Source organism: Molothrus ater, chromosome 2, assembly GCF_012460135.2.
Source record: "Molothrus ater isolate BHLD 08-10-18 breed brown headed cowbird chromosome 2, BPBGC_Mater_1.1, whole genome shotgun sequence".
NCBI lineage: Eukaryota > Metazoa > Chordata > Aves > Passeriformes > Icteridae > Molothrus > Molothrus ater.
Genome location: NC_050479.2, coordinates 105,988,732 through 106,007,442, shown reverse-complemented (window position 1 = coordinate 106,007,442; position 18,711 = coordinate 105,988,732). Strand labels below are relative to the sequence as shown.

The 18,711-nt window shown below is 44.4% G+C and overlaps 1 protein-coding gene across 1 annotated transcript; it reads right to left on the bottom strand.

Moving 5' to 3' along the window:
* Positions 1-3,418: 3,418 nt before the first annotated feature.
* On the bottom strand, positions 3,419-12,738 carry HSPA13 (heat shock protein family A (Hsp70) member 13). The gene is made up of 5 exons (XM_036390167.1): positions 12,706-12,738; positions 10,904-11,244; positions 8,404-8,617; positions 7,668-7,835; positions 3,419-6,751 (listed from the first exon to the last, which is right to left on the bottom strand). Exons 1-5 carry the CDS (start codon positions 12,728-12,730, stop codon positions 6,096-6,098), a joined length of 1,404 nt encoding a protein of 467 aa, XP_036246060.1. The 5' UTR covers positions 12,731-12,738; the 3' UTR covers positions 3,419-6,095.
* Positions 12,739-18,711: the final 5,973 nt, after the last annotated feature.

Here is an 18,711-nt window from a genome sequence, read left to right as displayed (position 1 = left end):
TAGAGTCAGAGCCTTTTAATTTTTCTAAACACTGCTCATGAATGTAGTCTCGAGTGCTTCACAAACCTTAATAACAATTCATGTGCTGTGGCAGTTGCCAGGTGCTGGGCAGGTCTTTAGGCAGCCACAAAGCCAGAGCACAGAGAATGCACAAGAAATCTCTTGCGCTTTATGATTCACCTTAATGAAGAACTGAGCTCACAGAGACTGCATGCAATTTTTGTCCTCCCCTTCACCAACTTCAAACTGTTAATATTTCCCTTGCAAAGATCCATTCCCATGAGTATTTGTCACAGTTCCTTCTATTAATGTAAGGATTTATGACAGCCCATTTTAGGATAATGTTGGAATTGTGCATTCACATTCTGCTGCTATTTGGACCCCATCTTGTTTTCTGGGACACTGCAGTCAAATCTGGATCCACTTGGAAAACACTTTGAACTGTGGGAGGTGCTGGAATTATGTGACCTAAAGGATTTTGTCCAGTCACTGCCAAAGAAGCTCCTCCATGAGATTTCAGAAGGTGGTGAAAATCTCAGGTACAGAATCAAGCAAGTGCTAAGGCTGTTATTTTCCAGTACTGTAAAACTTGGTGATCCTTCCAGAGAATTTACTTCAGAAGGTATCAGGATAAAAATGACACATCTCCTGTCATTCTTAGTAGAACTATTCTGGTAGTGCAACTTTTTTTGAGGTGACCAACTGGTCACAGTGGTATAAATCCTGATGGCCTGTGCTGTATGAGAACCAAGGGAGTAGACTATTTTCAGCTCAAGTGTATAAGTAAGTGTAAAGAAGGGGGGCGTGGTGTTGGAACTCATGCAGCACCTCATTAAATTTGGGTAGAAAAGTGCTCATTTATTTAAATTTAAAAAAATAAACCAGGGAAAAAAACCACCACCAACTAGAAAGAACCAAAAAAGACCCCAAAAATTCAAAACCCACCAAAGTCCAGAGAGCTTATTCTTTTTTCTATTTGCTTAAGCAAAACAACTCACTTTTAACTTTGAAACATTAACCCATAGTTATGCAAGGAGGGTGACACTTGAAATAAAAGAACTCTAAATTGAGGAGACAAATATTGAAGTTTTCAGCAGCAAAGGAACAGGTCTTAAACAGGTCTTACTGTACTGAGTATCAACCTGAATTTTTCAGACAGATCATTTTCAGGAGGACATTTCTAGAAGGCACATACACAGCTAACATATAGAAGTATCCAAACTGTAACACTGAACATTATTAAAAAGTGGTTCAGCATTCAATCTGGCTCATTTCTAGTGCCCACTATAATGTGAATATAAAACTGAAGACTCTTAAGATTCAAAGTTCAGCCATGGGTGTTGAAGAGCCCTACCTTAACTACTATTGATATGCTGAGCAAGAAGAAATAAAATTCCAAAGCAGGATGAACATATTTGAGTAGTCTTTTCAGAAGCATAGTTAGGAAAGAAGTACAGACATGCCCCACAGTAATCTCAGCTTTATCTGGTGCTCCCTTTCCTCCATGTGCCTGACTTGCCCTTCTCAAGTGTATTTTTAACAGTGTTGGGCAGAGACAGCTGGTCTGTCTGGCCCATGCTTTGCTATGGAAGACAAAAATCTGGTTCTAGATGAGGTGAAAGCTTCTGTGGACATGGAAACAGAGATAACTTTGTGCAGTCCACCATCAAAAGAGAGTTTCACAACTGCACAGCATTAACTACAGCCCACAGGTTACACACAGTCATGCATTCAGAGAGGTAAGTTCTGATAAGCCATTTGAAAAATAAATTACTTCCTTGAAATACTTCCTTGAAATAATTCCCATCATCCAGAGATATCTTTACTAGGACTGGAAAATATGGCTGAAGAGCTGATTTTTCTTCTGTAATTTTTCTGCTCTTGAATTGTAGAGTGCTTGTTCTGGATGCATGAAGGATTCTAGAATATGATACACCACACACTTTGTTACAGTGAAAAAGTGACTTTTCTGAAATGGTTGCAGAGGCTGGGATAAGAAGATGATGAAAACTAGTAAGAGAATTCTGAAGGAATGCTCAAAGGATCTCTGGCATTCCATGTATATAGGTGCAGTATTTTATATTCCATATAAAACAACTGACTTACTCAAGAGCTCCTTGCAGCATTGCTGTTTACTACAGCTACAATCTGTATATATTGCTCAGGTTTCTTAAATTTCAGATTTTATACAAATCTTTTGTTTTTATCATATCAGCACTAGAACAACAGAATGAAGCAGGGATGAATTTTCATGGCATATGCTAAAACTTTTGCATTAGTAAAGACTGATTGAAAAATAAATCTTGCTGTTGACATGCTGCTCTTAATCTAAGTTGCTCTGATATTATGCACATTTAGTTACTAATTCTTATTATGATTACACATTCAGGAAAAAACAAAACTGCTTGTTGTGTGGACACAGAGACAGATGTCCCTTGGGGCTAATTTTTAAGATATACACATCCCCCCATGTATTCTTAGGTAGTTCTTGAGGCAATAAATGTGCCTCATTAAGTCACTTTTCCGTTTGTGATTTCTGAAAAACTGTAAACCACATCTCCCATATCTAACTGAACATTACAAAATCTCATTGTGAAAGAATCCCAAAACATGCAGTCAGGTGGAGCTGCCTCTTTGCTGGTAAATATTCATGTAAACCTCCCTATAATTACAGAATCAGGACAGGTTATGTACACTTACTTGAAGTGTCAGCTAAATATATCTGCTTCTGTAGGCCACATAAGTAGTTATTTCCATTTTTATTGCAGCTCCTGAAGCTCTTGAAATTTAATACTGACATGTAATCAGTCTTTTCTTAAGATCCCCCATCAACTGCTTAAAAAAATCCAAAAAAAGGAATAAAGTTCCTGGGTACAGCCCTGTTATATTAGTTTAATACTGACTCCTGGCCTATCAAGTACAATCTTAATTTCTTGCCCAAGAGAAAGTCTTGAGCACATAGGCTAGGGGAGGTAGCCACCAGTACATCAGGAACCAATCCCTTTTGCAAGGTCTAGAGAAAAGAGTCTGAGGAGACGCATCAGTGCATGGTAATTTTTACTTTATTTACTTTAATTTGTGGGGAAAGCTTTCTGTGCTTCCTGCCAGGCCAACATTACCTTTCACTTCCAGCTAGCTTCAGAATGCAGCTGGGAGAGCTGCAGACTGAACAATGGCAAAGCCTGAGAGAAAAGAAAATGCTGGACTAGTGTCAGCAATGCCATTCCTTCTCTTTCTGCTTTTTGCCAGCTTTGAAACATTTATGAAACACTGTAATTGTTGAGGCTCTGCACTCTACAGCTCCCCAAGACAAGGCAGATGTACAGACTCTCTCACAGCTGACACAACCTCATCTTCTACACTTCAGAGGAATTTGAGGAAGACAGAATTTCCTTGAGAAGGTGAAAGAAGACAGATCCAAGGGGTAGAAATTGCTTTTATTAAAAAAATCTAAAATGTTATTTATAAAATGCATTTCATCATCTGCACTGGGAAACAATTAGGGAACACACAATTGTTGAGGCCTCTTGATGCTTTCAGATCGACTCGCCAAACAAGCCTTAGCTAGAGAAATTGGTTACACACCTACCACCACAGGCAATCATAAGGATCACAGAAAGATTTCAGCCTTCAAGTATCAACTTTTTTACAGAGAGAATTTTGGTAAGCAGCCCATGTGCACACCTGGAAATATCCACTTAGTGCAGTGGACTTATCTTTAAAATGTAATTGTTTGTGTCAAAATACAGTATTAAAAGATACAAAATAAATAATTCAGAAAAGTTAATAAATAAGGATGCATTGTGATATCCATTGTATAGTAACTTCTCTACTAAAAACTTCAACCTGTATAGATCTCTGAATAAATACCCTTCTGTGGATTTAGTTTTTACAAGTAAACAACCTGCCCTTCCCTTCCAGTTCCCAGATTAACACTGAAGGAGATTCAACTCACCCAGGGTGAAGGAGGATGTGAAAGAAAAAAGTACTGCATTTATTTGCTTTGAGAGTTTTAACAGCTCCTACCTAACAAAACTGCAAAAGCTTTTAACAGTTTAACTTCTCTGTGATGTGGTTCTGTTTCTATATAGGTCTGCTTGCTTTACACAGTGCATTAAAGACATGAAGACCAAAGTTCCTACTGTAACTCCAGTTGATTTAGAGATGAACTTACAGCAGGGCAGAAGGAAAGGCCACAATGACTCTAAAGAGTTGGTACAGATTTGGACAAACAAATTTACAAAGCAAAACAAAGGCCTCCAGCAGCAACTGAGGACTGCACTGCATTCATCCATGGTGTCACTGAAGAGGCACTTCTTTCACTGCAGGAGTTTTACTTACTGGAAGCTCCACACTTAGTTGGGGTCACTTTCAAAGAGGCACAAAGGAAGGAAAGAATCCTCAAATAAAAAAAAAAAATTCCTTGTTTTCAATGCAGGAAAATTAAGCAGATGTCAGCAGTACTTTGGGAATCCTCTGTCAAGTTAAACAATGCTGATGGAATGGCTGTGTGCAACTATGATTCAATTTAAGAGGTTTTTAATTGGATTACTTCAAAGATGCATTCAGACAATAGCTATGCAAACAGCTGAATCAGCACAACTGATTTATGGCAGTGCCATAAATCAGGCCTGCTGCCAGGAGAGTAATAAGCCTATTTTAATATAGTCATAGGTTAAAACAATAAATCTAAGCCCCACACTTTATCTTAGCAAGGTTAATACAAAATTATTCTGGAGAAGACAAGAAAATCCTTAAAACCACCTGTTACTAGAGCTTACTTGATGAAGACTGGGCTGATGGATGTTAAAACCAGTCTTAGCTGAAAGACATGTTTTTTTGGTAGGAAGTTCCAAGTAGATAATAGAATTCAGCTGGTGCTTGATTATTGCTTAATCCTTCCAAAGAGAACACTCACCAGTTCTTTTTTTTTTTCACATCAGTGACTTTGTTCTCCTCACAACACATTTTCAAGGTACCTGCATAGTGATTTTTTTGCCTCAAAGAGAGGCCTAAGAAGTGCCACCTCAAACCCCGAGTTACACACAACACTGTTTCTTTCCCAAAAGGACAGCTACAACCTCTGTTCCATTTAGAGTAGGGATATGAAAAAACTTGAACCACATAAGAGCTAAAAAGCACAAACTAGTTGGGTCAATTTTCATTTACTAAGGCTACAGGAACTACATTTCATCCAGGCCATCCCTTCTGTCCCACACTTTCTCCACCAGTACAGTATGGCTTGGAGTGCTTCACAGAGAAGATGTCACACACTTGGACATGCAGGATGATGGAATTCGTGTCGGTCAAATTCAAGGGAAGACAGGCAGGTGTGGCTTCAAGATACATGAAATCACTGTAGTTTTAAAATAAGGCAGGGGCAGGTATGAATATTTGGCAATATACCCTCGTTCTCTGTGGAGAACATCAGCACCTGTGTTTAACCATCACAGCCAGGTCAGGAATGAAGCCCTTGGAGACCAAGAAACTGCACTGGCAAGAGCCACATTTTCAATAAGGTTTCCTAATCATGGGACAATCTGCCACGGAGCCTCAGCATACCATTATGCTGTTATGAACAGCAGAAGAATCAAGTGAATGCCTCAGTCTCATTTAAGCTGCAAGATGCCTTTAGGAAAGGTGCTTAAATGCTCAAATGGCTCAATCTAATAAGTAAGTGTAAGCTGAACACTGCCAATGCAATGGCATCAATGCTGCTTCACAGTCCTTCCAAGTAAATACATTGGACCCAGGAATACCTCAGTACCACATCATCTCAAACCTTTGGTCACACTCCCTTGATACTTTAAATACACACCACTCCAGGATTTGCTAATAAAATTTAGCAAGAAAATGTGTGTGTGTCATCACTGGCATTTTCATCCAATATTCCCTCTCCAAGTAAACACAGCACACTTCAGAACTCGTTTGTACCTTTAAAGTAACATCAAGCTTTAGCACAGGTAGGTGTCCAGTAACACCTAATGGGAACAGGTGAAAATTGAATAGAATGAAGCTAAGATTAGGTTCCATTGCCAGTCAAAAAAGTATGGACCCTTTTGGAGAGCTGGAATGCAATTGAGAAGAGTTTCTTTTCAGTTAAAATTCGTCTTCCGTAAATGTTTGTTAGGGATTTCTATAGCACTGACTTGGAGAGGCCAGGACCCAGCAAGAATTCCCGCTTGGATGGCTACACCCGTCACAACTGCCAGGTCAGGATCTACAGAGGTGTTGGGTTCCTTTCCAAAGAAGTCCCGAATAACTTCACGGATTTTGGGAATCCGTGTGGAGCCTCCGACTAACACAATTTCATCCACTTCATCTTTGTGCAGGTGCCCTTCCTGCAACACCTGTTCAATGGGCACAAGAATCTTCTCAAAAAGGTCCTTATTTAACATCTCAAACAGCTTCCGAGAGATTTCTGTTTCAAACACGACTTCCACAAAGTTGCCCTCTACTTTGGAAGTGTCTCCAAGATTTTTCAGGCCTTTTGTGTTTTGTGAGGCACTGTTTGTTTTTACCTGGCTTTTTGCAAGTTCTCTTGTCAGCTGGTTTGCTGGCAGAGTCAGCAGCACCCTCAGTGTAGCTGCCTCGTGGACAGTCAGGTTTAATTTAACAGCTTCCACGGCCTGTCTGAGGCGGTGAATCTCCTCCTTCTGTGTTGGCAGAGAACCGAACCTTTGACGGAGCTGATCATATAAATACACCATCAACCTCTGATTGAAATCCTGTCCTCCCAGCTTGTTGTTACCTGTAAGATCAGAATAGAAGGCATCAGACAGAGCACCTTCAAAGCCCCAGAAAGCAGCACTCTTTCACTGGGAGATGGTGCTCAAGGGCAAGAACAATCACAGAGGGACCATGAGCTCACAGAGCTGTGACAACAGACAAAATTGTTGTCCACTGCACACGTGATGAATAATTATTTCCACTGTTTTGTTTTGACTAAAAACAGTAACTCACTTAGTGGACCTCTGTCTAACTAAATCAGAGTGAAGCTGCTGAATCTTTCTTGCTGTTCCACTCTAACTGAACTGAGCAGCAGCAGCACCTCACCTCAGAACTTGCTTGCTGAAGGCAACACAGGCAGCTGGCAGCGCACCTCAGAGCTGTGTGCATGCAGGCCAGCTGAAGCATGGCTGTCTCTTCACCAGAGTGACCAAACACTGCTGCCAGAGCTCTGTGCCCAGGGATGAACCATTCATACACCAATCCCAAAAATTCTGGGTTAACGGCCCGCGCATTCCCAAACCCCAGGCAAGGATGCACCAAAGCACTGGTCAGTGATCTGCCAATATTCCCAGTTTGGGCAAAGGTGACAGAAAGATTTGAAACAATCCCAACCCCCCAAAAGTTCTGTCACAGTAAGTGTAACATGCACCAGCACTTTATTAGTGGGCACAAAAGTTAACAGACATGGATAAAATGAAACCACAACTTACAGCCAAAACCTATGACTCTGGGGTCTTAATTGCTGAAATCATCCAGAAACCTAATTTTGCAGGTTCCATGCAAAATTCCATGAATTTTCATTCCATGAAAATCAGTTGAGAATGCACTGGGAAAACACTCTGTGACATGGTTGGTATGTTTTAAAAGTCCCTCCAACAGCAACTTCAGGTGCACCTTGTCTCCCCCTCCTTGAGAAACAAAAGCATTTTTCTCACCTGCCATGGCTCGTGTGATGAACATCCCTCCCATCTTGTTCAACAGAGACACGTCCAAAGTTCCTCCACCCAAATCCACCACCAGGACATTAAACACATCAGCTTTGTGCAGCCCATAAGCCATAGCAGCAGCTGTGGGCTCATTGATTACTCGCAAAACGCTGAGCCCTGTGAGGAGCAGAGACAAGCAACACCTCAGCAAACTGCAGTTCTTACATCAGAATGACATTTGCCATTACTTGTTGGGGCTTTTTTAACCACACTCAAGTGTCAGATCTAAAGAAGTAGTTTCCTAATCAGTAATATCCAATGAACTCTTTTTCCTTACTAAATTCTAAAATGCTTCAGCATCAGGGCAAAATCACGAACCATAATGTGCCCAAACACACTCCTTCAGAGAAACCTTGCTAAGGAGATTTATTTCATGCACTCTATTTCTGTTTAAATGATTGTCCAAGGGTGCTCTATATAGTCTCCCTATTTGGAGATTATAAAAAAAGACTATTTTCCCTGAAGTAAAACTTACTTCCAGCCATCTATGTCTACATTAGCCAGCTGCACCTGTTGGTACTCAGAAAGTTCTCAGCTGTTCCTCACAATAAGGAGGAATGGGTCCAAAGCATTCTAAGCTTCTCTGTCACCAATTCACTGTTTCTTTATCCTCCACAGAGACCTTACTGTTAGTGAAACAGACCTCAAGCTCTCCAAGAAAAACTCTGGAATAGAGAGACATCACCTGCAAGGTTAGCTGCCTTAATGGTAGAATTCCTCTGCCTTTCATCAAACTCTGCTGGCACGGAGATGACTGCCTTGGAAATGGACGTGCCAAGGTTGGCTTCTGCCATTTTCTTCAGTTTCAGCAGCAGCTTAGAGCCAATGCGCTCTGGAGTGATGTGAAAGGTTTCATTAGTTGTCACAGAAAATTCAGCTAATCCATTCTTGTTGACAATCTAGAAGGATAAAGCGACACAACCCCCAAGTGAGAAATCTTCCTATGCTCCCCCACCCTCTTCCCACCAAATATTTTATTTGCATGTAGTCTATTCTGGAAAAGTTTAAATGTGCTTTTGCCATTTCCGGGCCACTTTTATTCCCTGATTAGGAGGATTATGCAAAACATGCCACTTAAGGGGTGAAAGTATATCCAAACAAATGACACCCACTATGCCCTAGTAAAACACATTAAAAAAAGTTAAGACCTAGAAACTGTGGAGTCAACTTCCAACACCTCATTCAAAGAGAGAAGGGATGGTTTTTTAATCATTAGGTTATCTTTCAGGTTTCTGAAAGAAAACAAACAGCTTGGTACTGAAACAGCTTCTCTCAACAATATTAAAAAACTAAAAAGACTTCAAAGATTACTTGCAGTAAACAATTTTTTTTATTATTTTTTTCAACCAATTCTGCACCATGCTCAAAAAATGCAGGTTGTTTTTTTTTTTAAAGCAGCTTTCAAGTTCTGCTGCTGGTTGAATAAGTAGCAAAGTACTGAAGGAATGAACACATTGGGACAGAGAAGATGTGGCTTTAAAACTTTTCTGGGTTTTGGCTTTTTTGGGGGAAGAGGTTTGTTGATTTTTGTTTGTTCGTGTTTTTATTTTACAATTTAAGGAGAAGTAAAGTTTCAGCAAAGCACAGTTTAGCATTTCAAATTTAAATTTATCCCTTCAGAGATGGGACTGGAAGGTTACCCAGAAACACATTTCTCAGTAGGGAAACACAGGGTCCTCTAGAAAATCATTATCAGCTCTCATGCTGAGGTACAAAACTTCCACAACCATTTCTTTCTGCTCTCTGGATACCTCTTAGGGTTTTCAGACACATCAGACTGGGCCATATGACTCAAGGTCTGACAAGATGATCAACCACATTTCAGGTGTCATAGAATCATGTTGGAGGGACCTTACAGCTCATCTCCTTCCAAGCCCCTGCCAGTGGCAGAGACACCTTCCACTAGACCAGGTTGCTCAGAACCCATCCAGCCTGGTCTTGAACACTCCCAGGGATGGGGTGTCTGCAACTTCTCTGGGAAACCTGTGCCAGAGCCTCACCACCCTCACAGTAAAGAACATTTTTCCTAATTTCTAATCTAAACCTACTCTCTCTTGGCTTGAAGCCATTCCCCCTTCTTCTTTCTCTCCATCCTCTTGTCAGAAGTCCCTCTCCATCTTTCTGGTGGGTTCCCTTCAGGTAGTGGTAGGCTCCAGTTGTCAGGACTTAGGACATCTCTCTGGCTGTCTTGAGCAGCCAAGACTTCTGCCAGGGGTCTCAGAGACCCTGGCACAGAGCCCAAAACACCTGTGGTTTTGATTATGACCTGTGGAGCAAATTACCAACCTTAGATGAAGATCTGCAAGTCATGACAAATTAAGTAGAATGATAGTGAATTTATGACAGGGTGGAAAAGTAGATTTTGGGGTTTTTTAGAATGGGGATTCAGGGGGCAAGATGGAGGAATCTGGGCGTGTCCTGCCTTTCTTCTTGGCCTCCATCTTCTGCTGTGATGTTGGCGCTTACAGATTGGTCTAGAGTAGAAGCTCACTGTCTAACATAGGTGATAGGTATTGGAAAGTAATTGTGAACATTGTACATGTAGTTTTTAGTATAAAGACATAACAGGCCCCCAGGGGCAGGCAGAGTGCCTGCAACTGTCCTGCTGAGCAGACCTCAGGCAGGGCAGGAGAAAGAATTTTATAGATGAGATACAATAAACAACCTTGAGACCAAGAACTGAAGAGCTCTGACTCCTTCTTCAAGCGCCAGGCTCGGAAAAGACTTTTTAACATTTCTCAGGGTCACTCTGACCAGCTAGAGACCCCAGACACCCAGTTAGGTCACCCCAGAGCTTGCTCTTTCCAGGCAGAACAATCCCAGTTCTCTCAGCCTTTCCTCCCAGCAGAGCTGCTCCATCCCTGTGATCCCCTTGGTGCCTGCTCTGGCCTGGCTCCAGCAGGTCCCTGTCCTTGCTGTGCTGGAGCCCAGAGCTGATGCAGCCCTGCAGGTGGGGTCTCAGCAGAGGGGGCAGAGGGGCAGAATCCCCTCCCTGCCCTGCTGCCCACGGGGCTCTGGATGAGCCCAGCACACGGGGGGCTCTGGGCTCCCAATGGCCAGGCCATGGCCAGCCTCTCACCCACCAGCACCCCCAGGGCTGCTCTGGATCTCCATGCCCAGCCTGGATTGCATCCTGCAGGACATCCCTTACTGCCTGGAGGGAACTGCAGGTGGTGGCTGCTTACCTTAAAGGGATACCTGCTGCTTTCACTCTGCAGCTCTTCTGGAGTGAAGACTTTCCCGATGAACCTCTTGGCATCATAGATGGTGTTCTGGGGGTTGGCATCAGCCAGCTCCAGGCCCTGGTATCCCACGTGCACGCCCGTGTCCGTGAAGGAGACGACGCTGGGGATGCTGCTGTGGCCGCTCTCGTCCACGATGACCCTGACGGCGCCGCTGCCCGGCAGGAACACGCCCACGGAGCAGTAGGTGGTGCCCAGGTCGATCCCAATCACCCTGGGCGTGGGCATGGGCAGGTACTGCTGTGCCAGGTAGCTGGCTAAGAGCAGGGCCAGCACAGCAGAGCCTGAAACACCGAGTTGGGAACAGCAGGGTTAGGGCATCAACTCTGCAAACCCACACGAGTGACTCCGTGTGACACCTCCCGCCGCTTTATTTCACACCCCGGAGCCTCGTTAGCTACCTAATTAGTTTTTAATTTCCTGCTCAACAGAGAGTGGCTAGGAGTCAAGAATTTAAGGCATTAAATATTAAACTGATCAAAGAAAAAAAAGGCCAAGAGACAGCCGAGCCAAAAATATCATCATGCTGTAATAATTCTGTTTCTCTCTGCATGTTACTGCAATAACACAGGCTCATTAGTAATTCTGCAGGAGCTGCCTATGAATGACCCCAAAAGGACACTGAGTTAATGGGGCCACCCAAAATCACAGTGAAACTACAAACTCACAATTCTAACGCCTCCAGCTTCACCAAAAGTCTAAAAATAAGGGGAGAGAAATCCATAGTACCTCATTCCGCTTCAGCCATAGATCCCAAAAAAGCATATCCCCACCTCTGTGAATCTTTCCTGTCCCTTGAAACCCAAGGGAAGACCAGTTTATGTGCAGAGGAGTTTGTTGTTTGGTTGATTTTCTTTTAATTTTACTTACAATCAACAAACACACGAAATCCAAAATTCTAGCATCACATAATGCCTCAGATGATTACCAAAAAAAAACCACCAACAAACAAAATCTCAACAGGAAATGTAAATAAGTTAAGTTTCAAAGAATGGGTGACCTCTTTTTTTTCCCAGCAGGCCGTTGTAGTGCTTCAAACAGACTGGCTGGAGAGCTCTGGCTCGCTATGGGCTGCAAATCTTCCCAGATATTTCTGAGCAATGTTCCACTGAGCACTCTGGCTTTCACAGAATCCCACAATGGGTCAGGCTGGAAAGGACCACAGTAGATCATCTGGTCCCACGCCCCTGCTCAAGCAGGATCATCCCAGAGCACACGGCACAGGATTGTCTCCAGACACTCCTGGAATATCTCCAGTGAGGGAGACTCCACACCCTCTCTGGGGGACCTGTTCCAGTGTTTATTCACTGCACAGTGAGGAATTCCTTCCTCATGTTCAGGTGAAACTTTCTATGCATCAACTCCTGCCCGTTGCCCCTTGTCCCATTGCTGGGCAGCACTGAGCAGAGCCTGGTCCCTGCTCTGACCTTTCCCTGCAGACGCTGGTAAGAATACATTGATGAGGTTCCCTCTCTTCTCGAGGCCCAACAGCCCCAGCCCCTTGGCCTTTGCTTCTAAAAGGTCCAGTCCCCTCCTCATCTTTGCTGCCCTCCGCTGGGCCCGCTCGAGGAGTCCATGTCTCTCCTGCACAGAGGACCCAGAATCAGACACAGCACAAGACAGAGAGCACGGGAAGCTCGTGCCACCCTGGAGAGCCAGCCCGGAGCGACATCGGCGGCAGAAAGACGCGAGAGCGGAATCAAAACTCCCCAAAAGCCCACAGCCCAGCCGCGCCATCGCCTCACCCAGCACAGCCATCTGCCCCGCCATGTCTGCCCGTGGCTCCGGCGCTGACGGCTCTTTCCGGGCCGCGCGGGGCACGCTGGGAACGGTAGTAGGCATATCCCGCCAGCCACGCTGTTGCTATGTGCGAGAAAACCACAACTCCCAGTGCGCATCGCGGCGCGGCCGGTTCCGGCGGGTACCAGCCAATGGCCGGGGAGGCGCGTTACCCGTTAGCGGGAGAGGCGGCGCATGTGCAGGTCTGAGCCGGGGTGGGTCGCGGTGGCTGCTGGGAGCTGTAGTCCCGGGCCCCAGCGCCATGGTGCTCTGCGGCCTCCCGCCAGCGTGAGGCGTCAGAGACCGCGGCTGTGGCGGTGCCGGAGCAGAACGTCTTCCTTTATCCCTCTCGGTCTTCATCTAGAAAGTGCCGAAACCCCCTGTGCAAGGGTTTTGACAGAGCCTGGCCGTGGTGTCTTTCACACGGCCAAGAGCCAGGTTCGGAAAGGAGACGTTGTTTATTCTGCTCAGGGTGCAAGGCAGAAGCTTTCCACAAGTGAAGCTCACCGGTTCTTAAAACTTTACAATAAATATGCATTTCAGCAAACAAATCATAGTTCACTGGCTACAAGTTACCTAGTTCTCTTATTAATGGTAAGGGGACATTTGCTTCTTGCCCACCTGGCATTTAGAGAAGGAAGGAGAATGTAGGTGAAACCTCAAATGTGTCCTGGAGGGGCAGAATTGGCAAACACTGTAAGAAATGTACTGTGAACCAAACTCTGTGCTTTGCTTCTCATCGGTTGTCCCTCTCCTCTCCCTCTCCCTCTCCCTCTCCCTCTCCCTCTCCCTCTTCCCCTCCCTCTCCCTCTCCCTCTCCTCAGGTTTCTGTTTCATGCAGAAGTTTAAGTTAGAAGGTTTTAAATAGAAAAAATATTCATAAATGAGTAGCTGGTAACAAATAATATAGTGGAAGAAAAGTCAGACTAAGTCCTATTGCAGTTACCATCTCCAGCATCTCTGTTTCTCCTAAGTGATGAAAAGACACGTAACCAAAAGTAATTCCCAGGAGCTTGCTTCTTCTACATGCAAAGAAAGTGGCACTGCTTTAAATTAATAGTAAAAAATGCATTCATCCTCCAGTTATGGTTAACATATAGTGGTGTGCTTCATTCTCAGCATGAGAAGGTGGAAACTCTTTGGAAAGGAGAGAAAATGTTAAACCATTCAGCCTTCTTAATGACTGATGATCTGACTGTTTTCTAATTACTTAGGTAACTTTATTTCTTTTCTTAATTTCTTTTGGATACTTTAATAATTTCTCTCGAAGAGGGACCATTGCAATTTTGCTCATTCTCTAAGTGGGGGGAAACTCATAATAGTTGTTTACAGTATTTCTTCATCTCATGAGTGGGCACTTTGTGTTTTATGCCACTGTCGGTGGATGGTGAGCAGAAAAAAAGTTTTAGCACAAACAGGGCATACAATCAAACTGGATTTTGCTCATGATTTTGATATTCAATAGCAGCTTTTTGTTAATACATGGGGACCATCTGAAATATGACGCTGCAGAGTGCAGAAATGTAGGGATGTGTTTTAAAAAAGTGCTGATACAAGCCCCTCATTTCAGAGATTTTTTCCTTTTCTGGAGCAGAGGTGGGGCTTTGGTTTTTGTCCTTGAGGCTAAACCTCTAAGAGACTTTGGGATCACTGGTTACCATACCTGCCCAAGGACAGAACTCAAATGCCCTTTTTTTCCTGTGTAATTTCCATTCTATTTCTCTTTAGCAGAGCAGCTTAATGAATTCAGCGTGTCAGTCAAGGCCTCCCCATCTGACTGACTCCCTGGAGGCCTGGCTGTTCCCGGGGAGTCAAGTCAAGGGGAGCATCTCAGCAGGCTTTCTGCCCTGCAGCAAAGCTCTGCCATGCCAGAAGCTTCTGCAGAAGCCACTGACTCCCCTGTAGCTGCTTTGGGCTGCTGCAGAGTTTGAGAGCTCAGTCCACCACAAGTGTTCTGTAGTCCCTTGAGCACATGGTCTTCAGCAGATGTGTGTCAGAACCCAGAACATCCCTCTGGATGTCCAGGACAGCCAAGACCCCTGCCAGGGGTCTCAGATACCCAAAACACCTGTGGTTTTGATTATGACCCATGGAGCAAATTACCAACCTTAGATGAAGATCAGCAAGCCACAACAGTTTAGGCAGAATTATAGTGAAGTTATCACGGGGTGAAAAAGTAGATTTTGGGGTTTCTGGAATGGGAGTTCAGGAGGCAAGATGGAGGCAACAGGCATGTCCAGCCTTTCTCCTTCTTCTTCTTGGCCTCCATCTTCTGCTGTGATGTTGGCACTTTTAGATTGGTCTAGAGTAGAAGCTCACTGTCTAACATAGGTGATAGGTGTTGGAAAGTAATTGTAAACATTGTACATGTAGTTTTTAGTATAAAGACATAACACTGCCCCGGGGGCAGGCAGAGTGCCTGGAACTGTCCTGCTGGACTAACCTCAGCAGGACAGGAGAAAGAATTTTATAGATAAGATACAATAAACAACCTTGAGACCGAGAACTGAAGAGCTCTGACTCCTTCTTTGAGCACTGGGCTGGGAAAAGAGACTTTCAAACTTTTCTCGGGGTCACTCTGACAAGCAGAGACCCCGACAGATGTGCTTAAAAGAAGTCCACAAGTGCCTAATTATTTCCCTCCATGTCTTCTCCATGACCTAATTAGGACCTGCACATGGATACTCCTGGACTCTGCACAGTGATGCCAGACTTGTCTTGCATCTCCAAAACAGGCAGAACTAATCCTGGTGACCTTGCCCTTGTGTTTTTGGGCATTACCACTGTGTCTTCTGTATCACCTTTTTTTACCTACTCTCCTTTGTGAGAGGGAGGCCTGTCTCCATTTTCCTCCATTATCTCAGGGAGTGCTAGACTCAGGAATGGGTTGCTCAGGAACAGAGGGAAACATTCAGTTTTTCTGGAGAAAACAGCTTGATTCTGCACAGAATAATTCAATATTCATTGGGCAGTAGAGGGGGAGGCTTATTTGACTGAGAGAGAAAGCTATGGAGCCTCTGCCCCACAGAGTTGGGGGGCATTTATGCTTTCTCCTCATGGGGAAAGCATAAATGTGTTTGGGGCAGACACTGGCAGGCTGCTCTTTGTTTTCCTGGAATGCTGTGCTTTTGCCAGTGCCCTGCGACAGCAGGCAGGGCACATACTCCGTGGTGAGCACCCTCACCTGAGGGTGGGCAGTGCAGGCTCAGACCTGCACAACTGCTTTGCAAAAGCTGTGATAAAGCTTCTCTGGGTGCCCCTGAGTGAGGCACTGCAGTGCCAGGGGCTGCAGTCCTGAGCAGCTTGCCTTGGACACCTGGGCTGGACCACATCAACACTTGGCCCGTGGCTACCACATGCTGGGACCCCGACACTCACCCCCTCTGGTGTGACTGTAAAGGGGGTGTGCAGCCAGCTCCCTCTGAGGGGCTGGGCAAATGCTTGTTTATCCTTCTTAGTGCATCTGTTCACTCTGGTAGTAAGCTGTTTATAACATTTCAAACGCTTTTCGGGGATTAATTTCCTTCAAGGGGCTGTTCTTTTCCCCTGGTGCTTTGATAGGTGGAGGTAAACATGTTTTTGTCTGCAAGTAGCTTGAGGGAGAGAATTGTACTTACAATGTAAGAGCAGAGGCTGGTTTTAAAACAGTCTCCCATCAGATGTGAACCGGTGTCTGCAGGAAAAATCCTGCTACACTGGGGATTATCACTCAAACCCTACACCTGTGATGTGCTAAACACAGTTCAAGCATTCGGTGTGCGTGGAATCAAATACAGCTTGTTTTCATTTGCAGGATGCTTTGCATCAGCTGGATCCTTGCATTTTGAGAAAAGAGAATTGAGTTTGCAAAGCATCCTCTTTTCTGCTGTTGTGCAAAACAGGATTTCATCTTTCTTGGATTTACTCAGTGAGTGCTTTCTGCATTGTCTCAGCCAGTGTCTAAAGCTGAAACACAGGATGCTAGGATATGGTCAAAGCACAGTGTGATCCCGTCAATCCAGGGTGATCAATCCATGTTTTCCCACTATGAAGGAGGAAGGGGGAGAGGCCTTGAGGTCCACTTTGTAGGTGGAGAGTAGCATCAATGTCTCTCTGAGAAAGGAGGTGATTGATGCAAGGTATTTAGGAGATGTTAGAATCTGAACCCTCATTTTCAGTTTTTAACTTAGATAACAGTGCCTTAGCGCAAGCATGTTGTCAAAATTGCAGAGGTCCCTGATGGTTCCTTTCCCTAATTAAAACACTGATCATCTCCTGCTGTATATGCTTGGGAAAGGGATGAATTTCACCAGCCTTCTTCTGACAGTTCAATGTCAGGCAGCTGGATAGAGGAGCATAGCCTTCAGTTCAGATGCAAAAGTTTCCATTAAAATTCCAGCACATAGCCTAAAGATTTCTGGCTCCTGTTGAGTGGCTGACTGGCTGGGCAGGGGTGTGCTGCATTCTCCATTAGTCACAAACTCACTCCCCAGCTGGAGGCAGCAGGAGCAGCTCAGGGCTTCTCCCAGGATCCACAACCCCAGAGAGCTGAACCACGAGGCGTGGGAGGAGTGCAAGCAGCACCCAGCAGATGTCTCTGCCATGCAGCATTCCTTCCCCAGATTGCTTGTGGTGTCTGACAGATACCTGCAGATTCATATAAAGCATATTAACCTTTAGCAGTAGTTATCCAAAGTCTTGTAAAGGCCTAAGTCATGAAAACGGTGCCACATTTTCATTACAGTTTCTTAAATTGCTTTAACATACCCATTTCACCAAACTCTCATGAAATAATTTTGAGGTTAACAATGAAATTACTATTTCCCCTTTCATGAATACAGTTGCAGTGATACCAGTATAATGTAACCCAGTAGGCACCTAGGAAAAACAATTTGGAAGAGAAAAGAGATTTTCACAGATTTTTTACCTGTCCCACTTTTCTTCTTGAATTTCAGTTGGTCTGAATGCCGATGCAGCTCTCTGTGGTGTGAAAAATAAACACCAGAGACATTTTATTGAAGAGAAAGCAGTTTGGCACTTCCTGGTCTGGTAACTGAGAGTTTCTCTTCCTGCTTGCCCATGGTGAAGTGGGCCAGTGTTGCAAGGCCAAAAGGCAGCTGTGACTTGGCTGAATTGTCCCCAGCCCCATCAGCCTGGGGTAGTGGGCCTGAATCGTGGCTTGGCTTGGATTCGTGCTGGTGCCTGGGACTCATCATCCACCTTCTGCTCAGCTTGGGTGTCCTGTGTGGCAGCAGGGAGAGTGGGGCTGCACGGGGTGACAGGAAAAGTGATCGCTCACTGCAGTGTTTGCAGCACCTCGCTGTGTGAAGGGCTGCAGAGCTCAAGGATGGGATGGCTGGGAGCCTCATCATCTGCACCAATCATCATGGTGATAATGATAATGAATAAGGGCTCCAGCAGTCTCCCAAGAGGCCACTTTACCTCATTCATGTTGTTGCTGTGTATATGAAATCCATACAGATGTCAGTCAGGCTTGTCAATTTGGTCTATTGTAAATGACAACAAAAGGATAAACACAAGAATGCACTCAAATACAGCTGCCTGAACAGCGAGCTCCCCAGGCAGAGAGGTTCTGCAATGTGTGTAGATAGAGAAAAGATATGTTCTGTTCTCGCTTTTTTTTTTTTAGTTTTGTTTGTTTGGTTGGTTTTTGTGGAGTACTGAGGCAGGAGTATCAGAGCATCTGTTTTACATTTGTTCTTTTCCTGGAGGTATCGCCTACAGTACCTCAGTGGGTTTTTACGCTGGGTAAGAACTCTTGGACCTTTACTATGAATCTTTTGACTGGCACAGAAGATCTATTTCAGTCATCACTTAGAAGTAGTGTTATGGCACTCCAGGAACAGCAGTGTTCTTTTTTCCTAGTAGACCTAGCTCCCTGGCCCATATTGTTTCCAATCCAGGAAGAAATAACAGGTAAGAGCATGTATTCCTCTTTACACTGTGTGGAGCAAAGGAACACTGAAGGTCAG

Bases quoted from the DNA above. Each gene is read 5' to 3' on its own strand.
- HSPA13 (XM_036390167.1), bottom strand. From the start codon at position 12,730: ATGGCGGGGCAGATGGCTGTGCTGG. The intron at 8,618-10,903 runs GTAAGCAGCCAC...TTATCCTTCTAG, and splicing joins GCAGCAGGTATCCCTTTAAG to ATTGTCAACAAGAATGGATT. The intron at 7,836-8,403 runs GTGATGTCTCTC...TGCTCCTCACAG, and splicing joins TAAGGCAGCTAACCTTGCAG to GGCTCAGCGTTTTGCGAGTA.